The sequence below is a fragment of the Choristoneura fumiferana genome, chromosome 3, assembly GCF_025370935.1.
Source record: "Choristoneura fumiferana chromosome 3, NRCan_CFum_1, whole genome shotgun sequence".
Lineage (NCBI taxonomy): Eukaryota > Metazoa > Arthropoda > Insecta > Lepidoptera > Tortricidae > Choristoneura > Choristoneura fumiferana.
The window spans coordinates 17,918,423-17,945,803 of NC_133474.1; the positions used below are offsets into that span (position 1 = coordinate 17,918,423).

Below are 27,381 nucleotides of genomic sequence, written 5' to 3' on the forward strand. Positions count from 1 at the left end.
TCCGTTGGTTGTCTTGTCACTCAGCGATTAACCGCTGGCTCCCGGCCAATGTCGTAGTACCCACAGCTACATGTACATTGTCCCTTTGTTTATGTTTAAAGACATGACATGTCGTCTTTTCACATTGCTACGTGTGTTTTCCTGCTAACGATGTGGATGCCAGCCGGGCCAGGTTTTGTGACGCGTGCAAAAACGTCAATGCCACGCATTGCACTTTTTCGCTTTGCGAACAAGTCTGGCTTCTTCTATCTGGTTCATGTACATAATTGTTTTGATTATTACGAGTACCTACTGACAAAACGTAAAGGAACTCCCAGAACCCTTCTTGCATTGTCAAACGAATTCTTCTGTTGACGAAATAATGACAGCTGTTTGTTAAAGGTCTAATAAATGTACAGTCAGGTGCAAAAATATCGACACGGCGAAAGTTACAAAAATATGTATACACGACTTTATGCACTTAACATTAAGGTCGGGTATAGGTACATATTTTTGTAACTTTGGCCGTGTCGATATCTTTGCACTTGACTGTACTTAATAGTCGTTAGGTCGTTTGTATTGGACTTTGTATCTTGACAAATTACTTTTTATATTAGTTTTAATTAATCATTAATTAATTAATTATTATGACTTGGTGCCTATTGGTGTCTATTTAAATTATCTTTTCATAGTAAAAAAGTAAACCGTACGTACACATGTTGCCGATTACATACTGGTAGGTTGTAAATGTATATGTAGTTTACATTCAGTTTATGATTTTAGGTAGGTATATAAAATTATATGATACTTCCTTTTCAGTGATTGGTAAGTACTCGTTAAACAAAGGAAGGATCTAGATAATTAGGTGTGGACAAAAATAGTCGTCGCGTAGTCGGGCCCTGGCCAGGTGACGTCACGCGCCAGGGCCGGCGGCGGGGCAAGACGGGCCCCGCGCCAGTGCCGCGCGCGCCGTCCGCCTGGTCGCACGTACTCACTGCAGCCGCCGCAGCCGCCAGCCGCCACCGCCGCCGCCGCCGCCCCCCACTTCACCCCCCTCCCGGCTACCTACGCGCTCCCGAAACAACGACTGTAAGTACCCACCTTTTTCACTATCAACCCTAGTTACAACTGACGTCACAACGTCTCGAAAGTTATTGTTCGACTGCAGCGAGCGATGCACCGTGGTAACAACCGATGCAGATTTCACATTCGCGCCGATCCCACCTGACGTCGTTGCAATTACAAATATCACACTAGTATGCTACTTATTTTTTTTATCTTTAATTAGGCCGTAGTTTTCTCGTAGCGATACAGAAGTGAGGCAACCTTGGCGCATCGTGCATTGCAGCGGGGACCTTGCAAGTCACGCGTCACACTAACCTCGCCTCACGCCGTGCTCGTACCTTTACCACGATTTCACTCGATAGCGTGTCCAAGGCGATTTATCTAGGAGAACGCTGTTCATTGCTATTCCAACACTATGCCAGAGCCCCAAGTAATATAAACTGACCGGCAATGGACTATACCCAAGTTTGTATGGAAGCGTAGTAAAAATAACATGGTAGGGGATCATGTTGATAGACGCGTTTACGGAGCTGACGCGAACAGCTGACCGCTGTCAACGTATTTCTTTTTTGTGAGATAAAGAGTAAATGACGCTGACATTCAAGGACGTTTGTATGATCGTGTGGTATTTCCCGTTTAGTGCTAATCCGACTTACTAATGACGGGTTGTTTGTTACGCTCTTTACTAATGATATTAAATTGCCGAAGTTAATGTATTTCGTCGTTTGAGATTCAACTAGGACTTAAAGTATACAAGTTAGTATACCGGACCTCAATATGGATATGCACTGTGACTACGTGCGCACGCATAGCTAGATACGTGCAAACAAGGGGCCTCGACGTTTCCCGAGTTATCGCGTTGGAAAAACACGCCATACTTTATCGCACGCTGTGCTCAACTCACTATCAGCAGCGCAATTCGAGAAATAGAACTTCAACGCAACCATAACGCTATTCCAAGTCCAAGTCCAGTATTGTTAGTTAGTAGGTAAGTCTATTGTGTTAAGGGTTTCGCTTCAGTTTTAATAAAGTCTTGTTGCAACTGTATATGAAATTTAAATACAGGATTAGCAACACAGGTTTAAGTAGATACCGCATGTGGTGCACACATCACCAGCCGCTCGCCTTCGCTGGCGCCAATGCTTTTATTTTATTTACCTCATTTAGGGCATAAGATGTAAATGATAAAATTGAAAGGAGATCGCGACCACTTTTCCTCTCACCCAAAACTTGTCTTTCCAATTGCACCGTGTAATATTTGCTCTGGTTAAGGTCTCTTTGGTACGGTATTTTTAAATTTACTTCGATCAGTAGTTCTACAAATGCTTTGGCAAAATATGGGCATCGTAAGTTTATATAAAAATCATGTTTGTCAAGTTTTTTTGAGTGTCATTAACTACGTTGTATAGTGCGCCAAGACCCGTAGCTTGTAGGTATTTAGATACTTTTTCACCTCGAGTTGGCATTGATCATGGTCCACAAAACCGGTAGGCTGCGGTTACCCTTCGCCGAACATTAAGAGATGTCGACTCTACAATAGGTACCTGCTGAGACTCACTGAGCTACAAATACTTAGTTTCAATTTCGACATGGAATGCACTATTGATACATTTTCAAGATGTTATTTGCAACGATTTAAATCTGAATATAAAGAATGGGAACGAATTTGTGCCGACTTAGGTACACAATAAGAAGGTTATTAAAACAAAATAAATTAAATTGCGTTCATTGATTTGACTCTTTGATACTGTGATAATATAGGTATTGCAAACCCCAAGGTGAGGGTAATGATACAATTGTTTTAATTGTGTTCATCAATACATGGACATAGTACTGAGTATTCGTCGTTATGGCTATGACTAAGTCCCATTCCCAAACGTGACGCACTCGCAGCTTTATCGAGTAGTCGGTAAGCGGTAAATAGGTTAAGCCTGTAGGTTGGCAATGTCTTTCGCCCACTTGAAACGCGTCCATTCGTGGTCACCCGAGCCCACCACGCCGCGTCGCCCGCGGCCCGTTCCGCCGACATTGACATACTTACTCTGGCCAAAGATTCACTGCACAAGTTAGCACTGTCGCCACCAACCCACTAATGAACTCGCTTGCTGTATGTATTTACATGTGCCTAAGTGAACAATTTCCTCATTTTGTTTACTTATCCTTAAAAATAACTCACAAAGGTTACTGCATTATGTTACGGCTATCTTTTTGTTTCGGAACGTGTACCTAACATAAAGTCTGACATATATGTCATCCATCTGTGTATGACATGTGTACTAATTATTTTATTATTGCTATTTCAGAGTGAAATGGTCAGAAAATACGAAAGAATGAGCGGCCGCCAGTCTTGGAACGAAGCCGATATGGCGAGAGCCGTTGCCGCCGTAGTGTCGGGGAAGATGGGGTACAAACTGGCCGCCAGGACCTTCCACATACCCCGCTCTACCTTGCAGCGACGGGCCAGCAAGATCAGATACCAGCAACCCGACGACCCTAAACCTTTGATGGGCCATTATAGAAGAGTATTTACAGAGAGCCAGGAAAAAGACTTGGTTGGCTACATAAAGAGTATGGAACAGTATTTTATGGGGGTATCTCGGCGAGACATACGGGAGTTAGCTTTTCAATATGCTGAAGACCACAGTTTGAATCATCCTTTCGACACAAACTCGAGGATGGCGGGAGAGGACTGGGTTAGGAACTTCCTCAAGAGAAATCCAGAGCTTTTGCATAAATCAGATAAGGAATTCGAACTGGAACCGGTAAACTTCGATCAGTTCTACCACTTCATGTGCCAACTGTCATGATGAGTAGAAGAACTCGCTCCACCAAGAAGTAAGATTTCGGATCGCGTTTCAAAGCTCACTACCTACCTATAGATAAAAATATTGATCGCTCAGGAGTCTGCTGTGCCATGGCTACTTCCAATCCTATTTTAGCTTGATCAACCCTGGCCATGGCCAACTGGTAAGAAGAACCTGAGTAATGGAGATTTTACAAAATTATTTATATTTTAATTATACATTGAGACCAAAATAACAAAGCTCAAAAGATTAAAAAATATATCTTTATTTTAGCATGTTGTACCTATCTATTAATTCTGAAGTTCCAGTAATGTTGTATGTAGTAGTGCACCACCACAAATTGTTTTATAATCTTCAATAAAAAAGAGGTAATTTAGGTACCTAGTTTTTACTTAGACTCGCTTAAGTCTTTTAATCTGACTATTTTTATTGTACTTTATAGTCAGAAATCAATCAGAACTACACAACATTCTACACAAAAAAAAATTGCCGAACTACATACACAATATCTGGACTTACTAATCTATCTTGAACGATTTTTTAAACTTGTACTTAATATATCAATAATAATTAATGAAGAAAATACCATCCAAGTTAACTACTTCATTATTTTATAGTTTAAATTCTGTTATTTAATAATAAATTTTATCTTGCTAAATTAAGGGCTGTGATAATATGAGAAGTGTATATTTATGGAACATATCAAGCTATTGAAACGAAACCTATATTTTAAAGCAAAGAAATAAGAAGTAAACCCTTAAATTGTGAGCACGAGCTGAGAGTGAGGTTCCACTGAATGATAAGTTAATGGTGATTTTCCACCGGCGAGGCGAGACGAGAATCGAAATTTGTATGGCGGCGCCCGCAGCGGCCCGCGGTGGCTCACGGTGGGCGCGCGAAAATGCATACAAACTTCAATTCTCGTCTCGTCTCTCACCGGTGGAAAATCACCTTAAGGAAAAGTCAAGCTAAGCATGCTGCACTGGTAGCAGAGGAAACATTTTCTATGTTACCACAAAACTTACACAGCTGTTCAATATGTGTTTAACACATAATCAATTCATAATAAATGTAATTTTAGCCATGTTTAAGGGTGTTATTCCACTTGTTCCACTTGTCCAATATTTTTGTCAAAGTTTTTTTTTATTTCATGCGTAGCCATTTCGATTTAAACGTCATTCAAAGTTTTAAATCAATTTACGGTTTTCCTAGTTATATTTAATCAAATCATCTAATTTCTATGATCAGTTATAGGAACACTGGACAAAGGATAGAAGTAGGCAAGTGGAATACCACTGTAATCCGTGTTTAAGTTTTTGTGGTACTCGTACATCCTTATACTGAACGAACTGTTACACTTTACATTTGTTATTGATTCATTGTCTGGAACAAAACAATTTGTGAAATTTTTTCAACATTTTTATATCGTAAATTAGAAACTTGTCGTTATACTTCAGTGTTTCTTCGATGTTTCAAATCGTTTTAAATCAAATATCTTGATGTGTTGTATTTCTCTGTCGTTCGTGATCCTAAGCACTTTGCGCACACGCAACTAGATGTTTTTAAGGGGCGATGACAATTGTGATAAATTGGTGATTGGTGATATTAGTGGAAGAAATAATAATTACAGATCAGATTTACTTTTTGAACCCTGTTGTTTAACGTTTATGCAAAATATTTATTCTGTATTTATAAGACATTAAGTACCTTATATTTTTTGTCGTTACCTGATTAAGTTTTGATCTCTTAAGTTAGTTTAGGCACTAGATATTATTTATTTGGCCTCAAAAAGTTTAAAATTATGAAAGAGATAAGCTGTGGGACCACTTCCCGAAGGCACCTATGAAAACGCCAAACCTGTTAATGATTTGAGATTTATTTTTAATTTAACTCTTAAGTACTTAATATAAGCATAACTAAATTCAATAAAAGGTTTATTTTGATGTATTGTTTAATTATCCCTTACCGGCTTGATGTATAGTTGCTATGGACTGGTTACCGAACGATCACTATGGTGGATGGTGGCTATGTAGTAGGCCTAGGCAGCGATTTATAGGGATGACGTGACGTAGGTACACAGACTTATTTAGACGTGTTCGTAGACGACTAGACACATCAGGAGAAATGGATAACATGGAGAGAGGCCCTCGCCCTGCAGTTATAAAAGGCTAGTAACTAGTAATCTATCTATCTACCTTTAAGCGAGCAATTCTTGTATATAAGTACAGGGTGGAAAAATAAGTCGGGCCCTGGAGGGAAATTACCTTAAATCCTTAAGTTGGCTCATTTTACTTAAAGGAGACATTCTTTTATTTTTAAAAAGAAACAAAACTGCATTCAATGATTTTCTGAAATTCCCTTGCCTCGCCCGGTACTCGAACCAACTAAAATTAAAAAAACAAATACTCGCTATTTTATTATATTAATCGATAGGACTATTATTCAGGATTAAATTTATCTAACAAACATTTGGTCTTACTCTCGTTTGTCGTATAAGATATCCATGAAGAATACCTATTTAGTTGAACATTACCTAGTAGGTACTAACTGTTCACTTTCAACAAGTAAAAGACACGTAACAGTTCTCTTATCTCGCCAACATTCAAAGACTTCGTATGAAGTACATGCTTGCTAATTTATTTCTAAGTACTTACCTTATTGAAGTCTTCTATCAGAAAATCGTTTAATAGTATAATAATACCAAATGTTTGCTAGAGAACTTTTATTCTGAATAATAATCCTATCGATTAGTATAATAAAATAGCTAGTGTCTGTTTTTAATTTTAGTTGGTTCGAGTCCCGTGCGAGGCAAGCGAGTTTAAGAAAATCTTTACATGCAGTTTTGTTTCTTTTAAAAAATAAAGGAATGTCTCCTTTAAGTAAAATAACTTAAGAATTTATGGTAGTTTCCCTCCAGGTGCCGACTTATTTTTCCACACTGTATACTATATATGTATGTATGTAAACTCTTTATTGTACAAAATTTTATAAAAAAAAATTGAACCGACTACAAAAAACCATGAAAATAATTTTCTACCAGTCTGAAGTCGGTCGGTGTCTCAGCACGAGCCAGCAGAAGTGGACCTATAGTCATCTACCTTACCTACGCACTTTATATTAAGTATATTGGGTTTCATAACTCAGCAGGCTCGTGCTGAGGCACCGACCGACTTCAGACTGGTAGAAAATTATTTTCATGGTTTTTTGTAGTCGGTTCAATTTTTTTTCTGCTACTCAAATGGAACTACTTAAATTCTGCAACTTTCAAAAATTAAGTAATTTTATCATTATGTTTATTCCAAACAAATTAAAATTGTATTTCTAATGGACGGCATCCAATAGCCTAAATGACATCGCCTGTCACGTAACAAAATGACAGATTTCGCAATACATTGCTTGTCCAATTAAACTTTAAACTAGGTATATTAAAAATCATAAAACAAGCTATTTTCAAAAGTTGTAGAACTAAATTAGCTCAAGATGAAGAGTGGAAGCTGCGGTTTATATTATTGCTCCTGATACAGGGCCCACCTTGTAGGTACAGCGGGAAATCAGAGGAAGTCAGAATATTCTTCCTTTAAACCGGCTTTAACATAAAGCAGAGTATTTTGAATAAAGTCTCGGTAGTTACCCGGATCATGTGGACTGAATAGGAAGTGCCTTTTCCGTTATTGCATGCAAGTGCAGTAAGGTGCAGGAAGTCCTGCATTGGGCGGGACAATAGCCACTTCAGTGCGAGACCCCCGAGCTGGGGAACTATTTTTGAAGCCACGTCACTCGAAAATATCATTACAGGAAAAATAGTTCAAAGTTACTTATTAATCCTAATACAAAGATTTTTGCCACATTCTGGTGGTGTATAGTCGAGCGATGTGATTTCGAGAATTGATACCCTGCTTCGGTGCTTACTAAACGAAAGTGTGTTAGTAGGTAAATACCTTTTTTTAATTCTTTATTGAAAAATAATAACTATACATACAGCAAAAATACCTGCAAAAATTTAGGTAAGTAGTTATATTATACAGGGTGTCTTTGACCATGGGGTTTTAAGTTCAAGGTTCGAACCTTCTACTCGCATTACTAAGCTGCTTTTGTTTTGTAACATTTTCAAATAACTTGAATTTATATGACATCCTTAAAGTTTATTCGTTAAGTTAGTGTATCGGACATGGCAATGTTATCGCTGTCTCTAGGTACGGGGGCCTATGATTAAATAATTTCAACCTAATTACGAACTAACTAACTATTTGTTACGAAAATTTACAATAAATTATTATTATATTATATTTGCATTATTATTTTGATGACATCACCCTCTAATCCGTATAATGAATAAATATATCAATTATGGTAATGAAATATTATTAGAGTGAAATAGTTTAATAATTATCATTTTTATACCCTATCAGGGTATCGTGCACCTACTTTTTAATAATATGTGACCAAATGTAATGAACATGACTTGTAAATGAATAAATAAATAAATAAAAAAATATATGCTGTCAATTTTGTATTGCATCGCATACATTGAAAATGACATTTAATCTGTATGAAAAAAAAACAATGATCATATTTTAAAAGTTGTAGAACAAAAGTAGCACAGTTATGAGAGTAAAATCGAAACTTGAATTTAAAGCCTCATGGTACCTATATTAGGTACCCAAAATAAAAATAGGGTTTCATTTTCATTGATAAAACAAAAAAAACCTACTAATAACTATAATTATTTCTAACATTCCTTGTCTAAAAATGGTTTTATTAATGAAGCTTAACACAATACAACGTTCCATTCAAATAAATGTATTCAGATAAAACGCAACCGTATTTTTGATTTAATTTTATCGATGAAATTCAAGTGGTCCTTATTAAATGGGTGTGGCCTGTAACGTGAGCAAATAATTAAAACATAGATCGTACTCCTTGAAATGAACGACATTAGTTTAGCGACTTTTAAAAATAAGTAGTTTATTTATTTCTATTACACTTTAAAGTTTATTCGAAAAAACAATGTAAAAAAAAATGTTTGATGTTTGTAGGGTGACAGGCGACGTCAATTGGACTCTAGGATGGCGTACATTCATAACAACTATTTAATTTGTATGAAAAAGGGAAAAATAAAGATTCCATTATTTTTAAAAGTCGCTGAACTAATATCGTCCAGTCTGACGAGTACGATCTATGTTATAATTATGCTCCTGTTACAGGCCACACCCGGTATAATATCATAAAATTAAATCACACAAACTACATTATATCATTATAAATTAAAAGTGATCCTTATTTTCTTTTAGCTAGTATATTTTCGGCGGATGGGAGAAGTAGCGATGTCGAATAAAACATGAGATAATGAGACTAAAACAAAAGATCAAAATCATAACGTGAAAATATGTATCTATGCGAATTGTCATCTTAATTACGTGGCGAGCAAATTTCTGCAATAAAAGTATCGTGACACTCATGCATATAAAAAAATAGTTATAAAAAAAGTTATAAATAAATAGTTATGGTTATATCAGGCAGTGGAACTCAGACCAAATAAAAGTAGATGAATATACGGAGTTCTACAAATGGCATAGTGAGTGATGCCAGTAAAACTACACCTCGCCATGTGCATACAGTAAAACCACACGCAACTAAACTACAATAAGCAAACAAGGTGAGCTATAGACACGTGTATGAAGCAAATCGTAATTTCACCTAGCGTCACTCAATTAGCACATTTGTGTCTTTACTTTTTCCTAGGTCTGGAATACGGCGGACATTTTGGTGAGTGTGCGCAGGAATTACATGATCTATCCTCCTTCCTCCATCTCCATTTTGCCAAAGGACTTCCAGGCGGGGGGAGCGTCTTCACCCTTATGTAGTTAGCGTTCCATTGGCCGGCACGAAGCGGTTTGCTTCGTCTTTCATAATGCGAACTGCTAAGGAATGGGATTCGCTCCCGTCGTCTGTATTTCCGTATAAATACAATCTAGGGCTCTTCAAGGCTAGAGTGAATAGGCTGTTACTGAACCAGTGAGATACACCTTCGGCCTCATCTGCACTTAACATCAGGTGAGATAGGGGTCAATCACGGTCAGTTTCATGTAAAAAAAAACCTTTTATCTAGACTAAAACTAAAAACACTAGTTGGGTAAATAATAAGTTTTTAGATTTTTCTGTTGACTGTACCTACTTACCTATCTATCTGTATTTTCATTCAAATTACATATCCATACCAAGTGTCTAGTCAATGTCATTAACCATCGAGGAATTTCCTCCTACGGAAACGATCGTGGCTAGATTACCAGAATTCCACTACCAGATTATTGTATTATTACCTGACCTACCTAAGTATGCCAAATTTCACGTCAATCCGCCCACTGGTAGAAGGTCCAGGACGTACAGTCATACACACATACATTCATATAAAGTTAAATAAAAGCTTTTAAAATGGGTAATTAAGAAGAAAGGCTACGAATTAGCCCGAAACATGTCGAGCTAAACTCGATTTAAGACGTGTGTTATCCGTTTTATTTCATTAAATATGAGCGAGTCTCACTGTAGTTTCATGTTTAAAATTGCAAAAAACTTTACGAATACAGAGCAAGCTCTGTATAAAAACATTGCTCACTGTATCAGCATAATTGACAGTGGCATCAGAAGAAGCTTATGACGTGAGATTAATAATCCGAATGTATATAGTTGGGTACCTACAAATATGTTGATAATGCGATATCTGAAAGTTGTTCCCCTCCCGAGCTCTCCGATCGGAGCTTAAGCCCCCTCGGGACGAGAACTTCCAAGTCCCCTGTCCCCTCCCCACTGGGGTTAGTTTTCAACATCGGCTATTCAGCAAAACTCCCAAACTTTAGTGTAGTGACGGGGACGCGCGAGCATAGCGGGGTATCGCCAAAACTCGTGAAGAACTCGTTACATTAAAACTAAGATATCAGCAACTCAAAAGGTAGTGACAACTTTAGCATGTCACAGTTACATCGAACGTCTATTTGATTAACATCATAACTAAATTTAAGCTTTATTAGACTTTTATATTCAGAGATAAGTGTAAAAAGACCCAAAAAAATGTTTTCTTTTAATAATTATAAACAACAAAGATACAAAACTTCAAAACATCGCAAGTAAAAGTTTTAAGTATCCGTATGTAGGCTTACGAGCAATTTTTTACCCTAAATTCATTAAAATCTTACCATATACCCGGACAGTCACATCGTATTAAGAGTTGGGTTTTTATTGTATAAAGGTTTTAACAAGTAATAATAAGTACATACCTAATAAACGAACTCGTAAACGTGGTTATAACAATACTCCGCTTGTGGTACCTAATAGTGTTTCGATTTCATGTCAAAGTAATTTCCATTAATTGGCCCTCTCTTTTTAGTCTACTTTGAATAAAGTCAACTTACTACACATTTTAGTTATAAAATACATAAAATATACACAGTTCAGCTGTTAATAAAACGATTCATTTAAGATGCGATGATTATTGGTCCAACAATTCTGGCATGGAATCGTAAAATCGTATCTTAATATACCTACGATGAAGTACTCGATAGCCGACTGCGCAAAAATTTAAATACGAGTAAGCCTTTTGAACAAATATGCACTTTTAAGAAATAGAAATAGAAATAGAAATAATATTTATAATATTAATTTTAATATTTATTTATTTTTTTATTTTTTAATATTTATTAAGATCGTCAAAAGCTGCCCTCTTGTATAAATATTGCTGTGCCCAACAGGGTCCATGATGATCACATAATCTCTTTGTAACATCTGTAACCATACATTGTGGAAAAGCAATAAAATATTGAGTATTGAGTATTGAGTAAAGTTTGAGAAAAATGGTATAAAAATATTCTTTAACATGAACTTAAACGTAAGTAAATAATATAGCGGTTGGAAGCTGCAAAATAACATTTTGCGCTCTCCTAGAAACCTCTGCTTTCTAGTTATACGTACGATTTTACTCGAATCGACGGTAGACATGATCCTTGATCTGTGCATGGTATGCTGTAGTACATACGAGTACATAGATTGACGTTTAGCACGGCCGAACACTCATCCAAGGCAAGGCTGTCAGATTCCAAATTTTGCTGTTACGTTACAATAGGGTGTTCCTTCTCGAGAACGGAGAACAAAAAAAAATTGAGAATGATATAATAATAATGAATAAATATCATGGGACACTTGACACTAATTTGACCTGGTCCCAAAGTAAGCAAAGCTTGTACTATGGATACTAGGCAACGGATAAACATACTTAAATATATAGATAAATACATACATACTTAAATACATATTAAACATCCAAGACCCAAGAACAAACATTCGTTATTCATACAAATATCTGCCCCGGCCGGAAATCAAACCCAGAACCTCAAACCTTCTTCTCTAACCACTTAGCCATCCGGTCATCTATATGTGAAACATTAAAAAATAGTAGAAGTCATGTCAAAATAATCTAAATCGGTATTTGATACGTAGGACTACGTAAGGTATAACTCGATTGCAGTGACGTCGTAGGACCTAAATTTGATCTGGTGAGCAAAAAAAAGAAACTTAACTTTTGAGGTGCGCGAGCGACCCCTCAGACCGCTAAGCCGTGGGCGGCGGGCCATGTCGTCCCGCCTTCCACCACCACTGCTAGTTCGTTTGGCTGCAGCTACGAGTAGGTGTAGGCTAACCAGCTGGTATAGAACCCCGCGTTAGAGTTGCTTCCCCAATTTAGACTATGTTAAAAGATAGCTAGAATAGGTGGGAATCCCACCCACGTAAAGAAAGAAAGATATGAAGGATGAAAGAAAGAATAGTATGATGAATGAAAGTACGAGAGGTAGCAAAAGCGAGAACTGGTATGCAAGAGATATAGTCAACATAGGCTCTGATCATGTCAGAGGTAGAAGACAAAAAAAAAACAAAAAAAAAAATAAAAAAAAACTGCTGGTATTCGCAGAATTCGGTCTTAACTATATTTGATCCGAGTCTAACACCAAGTTACGTGGGTAAAATCTCTTTTCTCTTATCTAATCTTATTTATCTCTTAAAAAAATATTCGAGAATCGTGGTTTAATTATTTACTCGTAATAGTTCGATCACACTGTGGAAGCACCTTCCCTTCGCTTGTTCTGAGTAGGTACCTGTATCCGATTGGCAACAATACCCACTACAGCAACTCATCATCCCAGCCTATATACGTCCCACTGCTGGGCACAGGCCTTCTTTCAAAAGGAGAGGGCTCGGGCCGTAGTTCCCACGCAGGCCCAGTGCGATTTGGGAACTTCACACACAACATTGAATTGCTTCGCATAATAGGTTTGTGCAGGTTTCCTCACGATGGTTTCCTTCACCGTAAATTTGAAATGTAATTTCGCAAATTAATTTCAAAAACTCAGAGGTGCGAGGTTTGAATGCACGATCCTATGCTTGACAGGCTGTAGGTCAAACCATTGCCACCACAGCTTACTATCTCCACGGCTTATTACTCAGCAGCAACTCAAGTAGGTCGTAACAATAAAACTGAGATCAGTAAGTATCAGCTGAACTTTGCTCCGTAAAAATTGCATGCACTATGTTTAATCATTTTTCTATAAATATCTTGAAAACTTTTAATTTCACCTGGTTATTATTGTATAATTGGTTGCTGCGAGTAAAATGAATACAGCGCCTTTTAGTTTTTTTTAGCAATTGCTACGCCAAATGTCATACTTTGACATGAAAATAAAATTAGATTAATTTTCGAACTGAATTTTAAAGTAACTTTGTTTTGTAGTCGTACATACCAATCTGTAGTATTTTTTTACTCGAAGCATATTTAACATTTAGGAAAATTCATGACACCCACTTCAGGTAAAATTCATTATTGTCGTAAATCAGAGAAACGAGAGATTTCAATTTAGGTACTATCATGACCATTTAAAATTGTGTCAAGTTAGAAAGTAAATCATTACGCAATTTAGTCATATGGACTCTACCCGTCCTTTCTAGTACCTAATTCGAGTTCTAAATTAAGATCCCTTATTTCCAGGAATCTTAGGAAGCCAATAAAACACATCTGTTCATCCTAAATTACTATTCAAACTAATTCAAAGTATATATATGGTGGCTTCGCCCGCGTGGAATTCGGTTATCGCGCGCTGTTCCCTCGGGAACTGTGCATTTTCCGGGATAAAAGTTGCCTAAATATGTCACTTTCTGGCCCATAAACTATCTCTATGCCAAAAATCACGTCGATCCGTCGCTCCGTTTCGATGTGAAAGACGGACAAACGTACAAACAAACGCACTTTCGCATTTTATCATATTAGTACCTATACATAGATTTGTTTGTAACTAGCTTAGAAAAGTGCTGACTGACTGAGAAGTAAAAAATGACGGGCGACCCATTATACAGATAATTGAGATAATACTTACTTTTTTTTCTACATTACAAATTAACACACAAACACACTCGTTTCTCAGTTGGTAATCCAATCCTAGCATTGGATTGGAGAATACTATTTTATATAATTTACGCATTACTAAATGTAGGAGCCTAGTTATCACGGATTATTAATATGCCTACTATTAATTATTATTAATATGTTATTAATATGCCTAGATGCCTACTATGTGCAAACGGATTTATTTGGCAGCGTCTAGATAAATTTTTATTTGTCATGTCACCTGATCTCAGCGAGTATTTTATACTCGTATTTAGATAGAAATTTTGGACGTTACGCATTATCACTAAAAATACATCAGCAAAATGAGTTCAAAAGATACTTAATCGTCTAAAGCTCATAGTAAAGAAGCCATGTCATGTTAGTCAACTTAACACTGTACCTACTCAGGAAAACAGGCTGCTCTGCTGTGCTAACAAACAATGCACTAAAACTCAACATACAAACAGCCACTAGCAAGTTCTCAGGCGAATCAAGACTTTGCCTAACAAGATCTACAACTAACAACCTAGCCATTAAGTTTAGTTGTTATTCTTAGCATAGTTGAAATAGTGCGCAGTCGGGCCGGGACTAGTTGACGCCGAAAACCACGACGATGGATGGACGCGCCAGAACTGGCACCAAACTAACTATCACAGCCTTTACCTAGTTGGTATACGCCATACCTATAGTATTTTTAATCAAAATCACTTTTCTGAGTGTCACCCTAGTGTCACCAAAGCGTATAGATGATTGAGGGGCCATTTGCTTTTATTTTGTTTCTCCTTTAATGCCAAAGTTAATATCTATTATTTGTCAAGCGTCAAGCATAATGTAATAAACTATTTACTGAATAAAATATAATTTATTTACACATATTCTATAAACTATACATAGAAAGATACAATAGAAAGTTATAACAAATAAAAATGGAAGACTAATAAATTGATTAACTAAGAAAAAATTGTCAAGTCAGTCTGTCAGTCGGAGTGTGGTAGGGCAGCACCATCATCAAAGCCAAACAGCTTCGCTGCTGGCTTCCATTTGTGACGGGTGCCTCGAATGCACATGCTAGTCGCTCTAAATATGGAAGTTATTATACGAGCTCTCAGCCAGCCCAAGACGCAAGACAAAGATCGGTCCCAGCGAGATGAAAGTGCTAAAACTATTTACTTACTGAGATTTAAATATTTTAATGAAAATATTGCCTGTATCTTGTTCACTAGCTTTCCATCGCCCGCTTACAGATACAGAATCATCTGTTTTACTAGGCACGAATAAATCAACGTCACAGTATATATATAAGCTAAAGCTATAAAAACTGGTATATATATAAGCTAAAGCTTATATAAGGTATATATATAAGCTAAAGCTAAAGCTTATATATATACTGTGTCAACGTCATTTTGTTCCGGTGATGTAGATGTAGCAGACAAACGTTAAAAGCCTTGTTGTGTTTTGGTGCAAAAAACATAGTTTTGACCTGAAATAAGTGTACAAACCGATCATTCTCCAGATTTCTCGATTTACGTTTTCGAATAGTAAACGAATGTTTTGTGAAAACGCCACACTAGAGGCACTGTATTCAGTCTAATTACCACTTTACTTTTGTGGAGACTACCGTGAGACTCACTCCATTTTGGAGCAGCCGCCTTGTCGTATGCTCCGGGAGGAAGGGCTATGAAAAAATGTTAAGCTTAACTCGATCTAAGACGTGAATTAACCGGTTTATTTCACAAAATATGTTAAAATTGATTACTAGATAGTTCAAATACAGTGTAATTGCTTACCTTTAAATTGCGCCACGTAAACTTCAAACACAATTACGCCCTAAGAAATTACCTGGAAGGCAACTAAGTAAAAACGAGTTACAAAGTCCGCCTGAGAGCTCCTTCAGCATCGGAGTTCTGTGCAATTTCTTTTACAATTTAGCCTTTTGATGTCGCACCGGAGTCGATACCGCTCTTTAAACATACTTTTCTTTTGAAATTCACAGAAATAGGTATAACCACTGGTAGCTGTTCATTTTATTTTATGTAGTGCTTTTCAACCCAGGAGTGCTGTGAAGCGTTAAATAGCACATTTCGACTTCAGGCAAAATGAGTATTACGTTTCATCACAAAATGAGACTGAGGCACACTTTGCGTTGATATTTGCGTTTGATCGTAATTCTAATTATCGTAACATTCTAAATATCATAACCTTATATTATATTTAATAAAATACAATATTATGTATGTGAAAATGCGTGTGTTTTTTCCCTCTCGACTCCTCAATAATAAAATGACAAAAAAAAAACGTTTAATTCAATCAAATTCAAACGTTCAATCACAAAAAATCCTACATTTACATCCTATAAACTATGTTTGTGTTTTTTTTTATCAAACAGCTGGAAAACGAGCGGGTGGGTCACCTGATGGTGAGTGATCACCGCCGCCCATGGACACCTACAGTATTATTAGGACTGCGGGTGCGTTGCCGGCCTTGCAATAGACGATACACTCGATAATTTAAATAATGATTTTTTTACATATTTTTTATTTATTTAATGTTTATTCTGTGTAACTAACCCTTAGATTAAGTAGGTATATTCACTGTAACCCGCTATGAACTATGTCCGAAATAAATTATTATTATTATAATAATAATCAATGCCTCAACCAAATTTGACATGCAAACAGCCTTTGACGCAGAAAAAGACGTAGGTATATGCTTCCTTTTATTCTGAACTAGCTGTTGCTCGCAACATTGTCTGACGAGAATTCGTCTGTCGCCATCCCGTAGGAACTATGCGATTTTTCGAAATAAAAACTCCTCTTATTCTTATCGCCTTTCTAAATTTCATCCAAAGCGATTTAGCGGTTTGAGTGAAGAGGTGACAGACAGGTAGAGTTGCTTCGGTATTTATTAGTAAGTACTAGCTGTTGCCCGCGGGATCGCCCCCGTTCCAGTCTTTATTTAATTTTTTCCACACAAATCTTGTCCTGGCAATAACGATCACAACAAAAAAAATTTTTCACCTCAGCACCTCAAACAGGCAGGTTTTGCTATGAGAAATCAGTGAGCAAAATCGCATTTTGCTCACTTCGTGAGACAAAGTAACTTTTTAATTATTATTTTTAAATGCTGAGGACATTGGTCTACTCACAGAATTCCAAATATTTAGAACTTCGCTTTGATCTGTCACTTTCACTTCAACACGAAAAAAGCGAAAGATAGGATCAAATGTGTTGATTACAATCTTAAATTAAATTTATGGTATTCAAAATATATCGATACCTAATAAATTACATAAAAAAGAAATATTTCCAAAATGTAAATTTTCCCGCTCTTTTAATAAAGTATGCAACCTCGTTGCACGAAAGCCGCTGCTCTTGTTTTTTTTTATAATTTTTTTCCGTATACTGCCTCTACAGTTGGAATAAATATTTGTCAAATTGAATGAATTTGTAACAAATCTATTTATATTTATGTAATAGAAACCTAAAGGTTTAATAACATTTATAACAAATTATACGTTTATTGTTCAACCTTTTTAATGACCCAAAGATGAGGCTTTTTGTTGCAGTATTAAAAAATAAGTATGACATATTTTACAAGTAGTTCTAAGTTCAAATTACAATGCATGTTATGTATGAGTATGAGATTTGTATTGTGCCTACTTTATCGTTCCAAATTCAAAACCTCTCTACTTACCGCTTTTGAACAATGTTTCGCATTCTTAACTTTCTGGTGACTTTTTAAAGATGTTATCGCGACTGTACGTATTTATTTATTTATTTATTCAGGAAACCAACCAGCCTTAATTAACAACAATTGTACACTTAACTAAGATGTTACATGGCGAATAATAGGTTACCACAGTAGATACGTAATTATTTTTGAGGAATGGTTTAAATCTGATTATAATATATTTGTTTCTTAATAATCGGTTTATATTTAAAAAATTGTGTTGTTTTGTAAACAGGTAGTGTGGTTTTATTCTTATGTTACATTTAAATTATGTTCTCGCCGCTGTGGTGGAAAATTGTATGTGTCACACGAGACCAAAGTTTTTTTGCATCTCGTGTGTTTGAATCCCTTGCTGCTCTCAGAATTCAAAATCAACACTCGCAACAAAAAATAACTTTGCTCTCTTGTTGCACAAATGCGAATTCGGTCCCGTCATTCGGAAGTTATGCGCGTAGGTAAGTACATACATTTTGGTAATTCATTTTTATTTATATAGATAGAAGAAGATAGACGAAGAAGATTAGTAAGAATACACCAAGACGACACCAAGGCGGTTCTGCACCAACCTCTACAAACTTCTTTCGTCAGGCCTGTGGACGAACATGTCGCTCTCACATCGATCTAGTCAGCCACGAAAGACATTGTACACAGACAACACGCCAAAATTAGTCTGAAACAGACGCGGACAAAGTTGCGGGCAGATGCTAGTATTTTATAAATATTATAACGTAAGATTTTAGAGCCATCAATCAAATGATACTTGCGACGTCATTAAGTACCTATCCTTTAATACCTCATTTATCACGATCTTCTCAAGAATTTAGCTTATGTGGACGAAGTAACAGGCATAAATATACGACGCTTCCGGATTACAAAATGGAATCTATGAAAACATACGTGTTTTAAACGGGACGTAGTTATACTAGAAAGTTTCCATTACGTTTTGTAACTTTACTACTAATGTTTTTTGAGATCAGGTGCAAAATGTATTCAGCAAAACATAAATGAACCAATAAACTTGCTACTCTGCTACCACATTGATATAGATAGACCTCCGCTCCGCAAAGCAACGCCCAGGCTCCTGAATCAATTACTAAACATAAATAAAACACTTTCTAGAATGAATATTCTGTAGAATTCTGAAGTGAACTTAAAAACAGCGACGTAGAAACTCATTGCTTCTCTCGTTTCTATTTGTTGTTAAAGGAGCTAAAGCCAATTTACGGGCAAGGACTGTGACGCGAGCAAAATAACGTTTGACAGCCTCCGAGCGCCGCCTTTAAGGAGGCCATTAGAAAGAGCGCTAAGCGTGAAAAATATTGTGCTGATGTTGAGAGAACTTTCATACCTATGTACCGTACCTAACTACTTATGTAGCACTCAAGAACGTTCATTGGGTATTAATAAAATGATCCTTTTTAAAACTTTACTCCAAGGGCGTCGCCAGCCGATGGCCAAGGGGGGGGGGGGCAAGTTGATATGGAGAATGAAAAAGTATTAATTTTGTTTGGTTTCAACGTACAGGAATGATCGATCAAGCAAGTCAAGTCGATGACTAGTACTGTTTTAGTTGCTTTACATTTGGCATCTTTTTTAGAATCACTAGGGGGGGGGAGCAGCTGCCCCTCCGTGCTCCCCCCTGGCAACGCCCTTGTTTTACTCTTCAATCGAGGACTTTTCAGAAAATATTCATCTTGTAGGTATATACGCCCACTGCAGGGTAGTGACATCCTCTCAGAACTACAGAAAAGGCTTGGTTAGTATTTTCCACACGGGTCAAGTGAGGATTGGGAACTTTACACATATCACTAAATTGATTCGCAGTGATTTCGTCTTCCATAAATTTCAAAAAACTCAATAGATGCGAGCCAGGGCTCGAACCCACGATCGGCGGCTCCCTAGGAGGTCATTCAACTCAACTCAAGAAAGAGCTTTAAACGTGAAAAATATTGCTCTGATCTCTTAATTGGGCCAATTTTTATTTTCTTGACAATATCTTTCTTTTCTCAGATTTCAATGCACACACACAAACATCACGCATGTATTCCCAAATGGGGTAGGCAGAGCACACGAAACGTTACCGCTTCGGAGCCACTTTTAGCAATTTAAGTTGTTAAGATTTCAATGTAATTTTGTGAATTGGTAAAGTTGCTCATTCTGACCCAAACCCAAATCCGATAAGCCCAAATTCACACTATGTCCTACAAATTTTTCCATTGAGTTACACAAAATGTATGGAAATTACGTAACTAAACTGAAAATTTAGTATAAAATGAAGAACTCAAAATGAAAAAATAAACGACAACAAAATAAAAATTGTCCCATTTACGTCCACAGGGCATTTAATAATGTGGTCCCTTTTAAAGTTTTAGTCTTGGATTGAGTTTTCCAAAAAATATTGTGAACTAAAATACATACAAGTCGAACATGGAACCTCCTTTTTTGAACTCCCTTCTTTTGAGCCCTTGCACACCGTGTTCTTTAAACTACGTGGGTTTTAGAAACGCGCGATGACAGCGTGTTTTGTTTTCATAGAGCAGCCATACTACTGGCGTACGTCACTCCAGAAGTTGCTCTATACTCCTAAGTCCTCGCGTACTTTATAAAGGACTAATTAACACTAAGAATAACGGCCGAATGTACTTTATAAAGTACAAATTGTTCATTGAATAAAGAATGTTGAAATAATATCCAAAATAACAAAGCAGGTTTTATGTCAGGACTCAGGAGAATATAATTGTTACTTCCACCGTCGGCAGTGTGCCAACTGCTATAGGTATCTTCATTACTTTGAAAAATGTCACATCTCAAAATTCTCAAATCAATACGTCAACAGAATCGACCCTAATGTTCATAAAGATCACTCAGAAAAATTATCAATCTTAAGGTTCACGAGTATGAGTTTTTAAAATTGTCGAATTTGTTTTGTAGTGACACATTAAGGAATCTGAAGGACACATACTAACGAATCTGTTGCTATGTTAGTATGTTACTGTAGAAGATATTGATCTTTCTGTGTGAGTTACGACTCCTATAGGTAAAAATATTCCGTTACAATATCTTGAGCGGGTCTAAATTGTCTTTATTATCGCTTGTACCTTGTTTAAATAAGTATAAAACATGGCATATGCAGTTTTACATCTTTTATTGCCGCAACCACTGAAATGTAAGCGTTTGAAGTGATAAATAACTCTACATTGTAGTCACATGATGCTTTTGGGCAATGCAATGCCGTAGCAGAAGATATGCGCGCTACAGATACAAATAAGTAGATATAGAAACATACCAAGATAAAAAAAAACGGTCAAGAGCGTGTCGGACACGCCGAAAATAGGGTTCCGTAACCATTACGAAAATAATAAGTATTTTATACGGAATCATCCAAGTTTAGGTTAGCCGTTATAGTTTCCCTTGTAAGTTTGATATACTTACTACCATCCCAATTTTTTTCAAATTGTTCCACCCACCGGTTTACATTTTAGAGGGGAGGACGCTGGATTTTAATGAAAATTTGCACTTTAAAGTTGAATATCTCGCAAACAAATCACTGAATCGAAAAATTGTCTCATCAAACCCCTAATGGTTTAAAAAGACATATCCAACGATACCCCACACTATAAGGGTGTATGAGAAAAAAAAACACCCCACTACGGCTATGGAAGGTACCCTAAAAAATTTTTTTTTTAATTTTTTATTGTACCATTTAGTCGGCATAGTTTACATATATATCCGTGCAAAATTACAGCTTTCTAGCATTGATATTCCCTGAGCAAAGCCGCGGACGGACGGACAGACAGACAGACAGACATGGCGAAACTATAAGGGTTCCGTTTTTGCCATTTTGGCTCCAGAACCCTACAAAAGATTGTGCATCTATAAACTTCACTTAGGAAAGAACAGATAGCACATCGAAGTGAATTCCTACTCGTACGTAAACAAACTTAAGGCTTCTTCTAAATTCGCGTAAATTTCTGTTAGATAATCTGCATCTATGCCTTTACATAATCCATGTGAAAATGTAAATAGCAGAGCTATGTTGTTTTGTTTGCTCTAAGAATCCCGAGGCAATCCAATTATATCGACGTTTGCTCTCAAAGGCGGTAGTAGCGGCGGCTTCCGACCGCTCTAACGAACGCCAAGCTTCGCGCTTCCGCGACGGTTACCCTTATGACTTCGCATCAGGGAACATTTTCAACCACTGAAAGACTGAGTCTGAACACAATTTTCTTAAGACACGAATCACTCAAGTGAGAACAAGTAAACCCATTCACCTACTTTAGGTCTTACGAAAAGTAAACGCAGAATGCGAGTCACGGATACCGAATGAAATGACGTTATGTTTCCTAACTTTTCGGTTAAACCTTACAAAAGTTTTAGTTAAGGAAATACTTGTTACCTACATTAAAAATCTGATCTTGATCTTTACCTGACGGTACCTCATTAATGCGAAAGATTTAGATTACATGTTTCAAATTTCAAGTCAGTCCGATAGCTATGTACAATCAGCAGCAAATCGAAGAGGTTGTAGAGTTGGAAATTTCCTTGGCAGCAGAGTCTAGTGTAGATCATTTTTAGCCCAACAGCCTCTCATTTATTTCTGCAGCTGCCTTTACCTACTTAATTAATTTACTAAAAAATTGTAAAAGTAAGTAAGCAAAAACCGTGTTAGCGTGATTCAGAACGGACACGGAGGGTTCCGTATCATAAAATATAGGTAACATTTAAAGTTCATGAACTAAGTACGACATTACCAAACATTGTTCGAACGGAAAGATTACGTTGAACCAAATGAGGGCTATCGCATATAAATTCGCCGCTAGAGGCGCTAGTGTAGCGAAAGGTCCTGAGAGGTCTCAAAAAATGTCCAATGTCACTGTTTTTGGGCGAGCTACGCGAGTTTATTTATAATTAGAATTATTTTGTGAATATTTTGCAATACCTGAAATGAATTATGGCAAATATGCGTTACGAGGATTGCCTCGTAACGCATATTTCCGAAAGACAAAACAGACAGTATTGTCTTTCGGAAACTTTTGGCCTCCCTTTTTTCCCTACAAAACGGGACTAAGCAACACGGTGGCATTCTTGATATTTTTATGGTACGGTTGTAAGGTATGAAATATGATTTTAATGTAAATTTTGTTTTTATGCCCGTAATAACAAACTAACCACTATACTTCAGGCAGGACCTTTGTCTACAGTGGCGCTAACTGGTGAGCGCGAAAACGGTAGCCCTCATTGGAATAAATCGGAAATTTATAAACTGATTAATAATGCCTACAGATTAAGGAACTTTGGATTTTCCTCCTTTAAGTCAGTTAGTCCTTTGCTTTTAGCAACCTGTAGGTTTTGATGAATAAATAAATGAATGGAACCTTAAGGGTCAATGCTTTCAATTTAATTAGCTACTGATTATAACCACGACTCTTTTAACAACATTATCTGCTAAGGAAGCTCCACAAGAACCTCAGTAATAAATCTTTTTCTCCTTTCAAAAGAATCAGATTCAACAAAGCCAACTTCCTAAAGACAACTAAACAATATACTCTCTTTGAAGATTACCACTGAAAAACTACCTCGACATAATCAGATAAGATTTTGCAGCGCAGTTCTTGATTAAAGATGACGCAATGGGGGGGGGGTGGTAGATAAATAAGAACATGGAGGAAGCGTATTTAATTATCAGGAAGTAAGCAGACGGTTATTTATGTTTATGTTACACTTTATTGCAGTAAAAGGCAGACGACTTGACGCTTTCACAACGTTACGTGAAGGCAGAGAAATTGACTCTAATTACTGTACTTACTGTTGCTAACATATAATATAATACACTATTCAACTAACAAGTAGGCACTTGTACACGCTCACATGATTCAGAACCAGCATATGTAAATGCAAATTAAAACGGTGTTTTACAGAAACGAAGGAACCCCGTATTTAATTGACGTTACATACATAGGAACGTAAGGGACTGGCGCGTTCACTATACCTACCATTAATTAAGAAAAGGTTGATGATAACTCTTCACTTATTGTGTAACTTTACTCACCTACGTAAAAATTGGCTGGATAATTTACAAAGTACGAGCACACGGGGTATATCTAAAATAATTATTTGGCTAGGTATGTACCTACTGCTTTTCTTACCTACTATACCTACGTAGCTAAAAATTTTCAAGTTAATTTCACAGACTTCGTAATAAAAGTACGTCGTCATAAAGGTAGTTCAGATAAAATAGAGCGGCGTTGAGGCGGGCATAAAACTGCATCCGGTGTTCCGGGCAACTATGTAGCCCGGCATCCCAGCAACGGCCTCGCCCGGGTAACGCTTGCCCGGGCAAATCTCTCCCGGGCAACACAGCTCGGCTTCTCCCGCCACGTCCTCGCTCTCGCCTGTAGCTACGGTACAGGCGGCAACCGTCGAAGTTAATTGTGTTAAAAAGTGGCCAAGCGTGTATTTTGAGCAGTGACGGTCGTAATTAGTTTAAAAAAAAGATATAAATGGATACATTTATAAAATGAACGCTTTTCCGTCGAGAAATTGTTGCATGAAACTTTTACTCAGTTATGTACGTATGAAGTACATCGAGGTATCAATTCTTTACAGATAACTTTGGCCAATTTATAGGTATAATATAATACCGATACTAACAATGTCTAAGTAAGCAATTAATCAGAACGTCTAGGTATTGCAGCAATCAAGCTTTCGATGCGTACATAGGTACCTAACTGAAAAAAAAACTCTCAAACTAAAACTATCTCAAAAATACCGGCGCACAATATATACATACTTTCAATGATTGCATATTCATATTATAACCATCATAGTAGAGCAATAAGTTAGATAGCCCATCACCTAGCAATGTAGCAGATTTTTATCCAGAGTTTAAATCCTAAATACCTAAGCAATACAAAACCGTGTCTCATACAGATCGTTCTGTCAAAACCCAATCCGCTGAATACTTTCAAGTAGTCTCAAAAAAGCATCTCAGATACTCGATATATAGGTAATTTAAAAAACCTGCCAGGTGCGTGTCGGGCCACGCGCAGCGTGGGTTCCGTACTTGTAGTTCGTGTGCGGCAAACAACAACAACAAGTTCAACATTAAGTTTTGGTCGGATATTACTGGTTCACTTACAAAGCCTACTGTGTTAATAGTGATTGATTTGTTTCAGATTTTTTTAGCCAATGGTTTAAAGCTTGTGGAGGGGCACACTTGCCTTTTTCAAAAATTAGTACTTTGAAATTAGCGCTTTGATTTTGCAATTAATCAAATGTGGTCTTAGCAAACTTATAAGGAGTTATAAGGTTTTTGAAAGACCTATCCATACATAGCTACCCCACACTATGGATATATACGAGAAACAAAAGTCATCTCCACTTTACGCGTAGGGGAGACAATCTAAAAAAAAATACAACATTGTCTTCGTGGTTAACATACAATTACTCATGCAAAGTTAGAACTTTTTAGCATTAGCAAACTTTAAGCTAAGCCGCCGATGGATGGACGTGGTGAAACTATAAATGTTCCTTGTTTATTTATTTTTAATTGTGAGAGCTAAAACATAGATATCGTTAGTGTCGTTGCTTAAGTGACTAAGAAAATTGCAAGCTGAAATGTGTGGTGCATGGGAGAAATTTGTGTCTAGACTCATGTCCAGTGGTGGTGTAGGAATATGGCACACATAAAATAGGGTAGTGACAGACGCACGCACAGCCGGACAACGAATTGATCCTAGAGGGGTTCCGTTCTGTCCACTTGGGATACAGAGCCCTAAAAAAGAAGATAAGCGCGGTGAGAGTTTTCCAGCAAGCGCAGGCACGTCCCGTACCGACGCACTTTAGGATCAGGCTACAGCGCCGCGCTTTGAATACCAATACAGCCGCGTTTAGCAACAATGGGTTTATCCTGTATTTTTGACGTATTGCTGCTGAAATTGTTGTAAGTCTGGTCCAATCTGATAGATAGATCCGTACAGTCATAGTGCATAATGTATTACTATCGGGAAAAGTCGGATCTAAATCGGAATACTCGTACGACGGCACCCAGTGCCAATCAATTATTATATATATAAAAACCGGCCAAGAGCGTGTCGGACACGCCCAAAATAGGGTTCCGTGGCCATTACGAAAACATTTGATAGGGATCGCGAGCGTTAGTAACGTTATACTCCGTTTAATTTAAGATTTGAATTAACGGTCAATTTGTAGCACACGTTTCTCGGTACTTCGAACACAAATTGACTAAAAATACCTACATCTACATTTATTAGCGGTATTTATTATACTTTTACTATAGAAGTTAACACAATCTTAAATAGTTTCATTGTTTCATTTAAAAACGTGTGCAAATTTTACCGTTAAGTTTCAAATGTTAAAATAAATAGAGTATAGGCAATACGGCCTCTATACCTACTGCCCCTGATTGGCGTAATTAATGCGATATATATATATTTTTTATACGAATTGAATCAGATTATTTATACAGATTTTTCAAATTTTCAATCGAATTCTTCTTTTTCTTCAATAAAATTGACTGTATAACATCTATGTTTTCGTAATAATAGGACATGGCAAATTCAGGAGTTGTCAAATACCGTGTTGCGAAATCGAATGCAGTAATTAAAATGTAAGGTTTGCTTGTGAATTGATTTGTATTTTGTATGTTTGCATTGAATTGAGTTTGATTAACACGCTTCGTCCATCTGATTGTGAACAAATGCCTGTTCCTAGATGCTTTTGTAATTAAGAATCGATCACTGGACGGTTATTATATTAAAAAATCACCATGGTTGTAACTATATAAACTGGATATTGATGTTAGTTTAGATCATCGATAATAAAATGATATGTGCTTCAGTTTGACGTTCAATATTTACACACGTGGCCGGGTTTTTTTAGTATAGGCAAACTGTTGTGATTGTGATGCTAAACACTATGTTAAAGTAAAAACCGGCCAAGAGCGTGTCGGACAACCTCAAAATAGGGTTCCGTAGCCATTACGAAAAAATTAAGTCCTATTTTTTAAGGATTTCGTATTTTATACGGGATCTTCCAAGTTTAGGTATATTTTATACCTTAGGCTGCTATTTACTCATAAACTTCTAATAATTCTCAAGCAAACTTAACCGTTATAGTTTTCCTTGAAAGTTTGATATACTTACTACCATCTGATTTTTTTCAAATTTCCACCTAGGGGGATTTTACAGGGGGGACGCTCGATTGTAATGAAAATTTGCACTTTAAAGTTGAATATTTCGCAAACAAATCTCGAAAAATCGTCTTAGCAAACCCCTAATGGTTTTAAAAGACCAATCCAATGATATCCCACACTATAGGGTTGGATGACAAAAAAAAAACACCCCCACTTTACGTCTATGG

General features: G+C 36.8%; 1 protein-coding gene across 3 annotated transcripts; it reads left to right on the plus strand.

The window, feature by feature from the left end:
- The first annotated feature begins 720 nt into the window (after window positions 1-720).
- LOC141426836 (uncharacterized) lies at window positions 721-5,791 on the plus strand. Of its 3 annotated transcripts, none has more exons than XM_074086040.1 (2): window positions 721-1,068; window positions 3,348-5,791. In XM_074086040.1, exon 2 carries the CDS (start codon window positions 3,354-3,356, stop codon window positions 3,849-3,851), a length of 498 nt encoding a protein of 165 aa, XP_073942141.1. In that variant the 5' UTR covers window positions 721-1,068; window positions 3,348-3,353; the 3' UTR covers window positions 3,852-5,791. The 3 variants fall into 3 exon arrangements, with proteins under 3 accessions (XP_073942141.1, XP_073942142.1, XP_073942140.1); XM_074086041.1 differs by lacking the exon at window positions 721-1,068 and adding an exon at window positions 1,087-2,032; XM_074086039.1 differs by lacking the exon at window positions 721-1,068 and adding an exon at window positions 2,059-3,151.
- The last annotated feature ends 21,590 nt before the right edge of the window (window positions 5,792-27,381 follow it).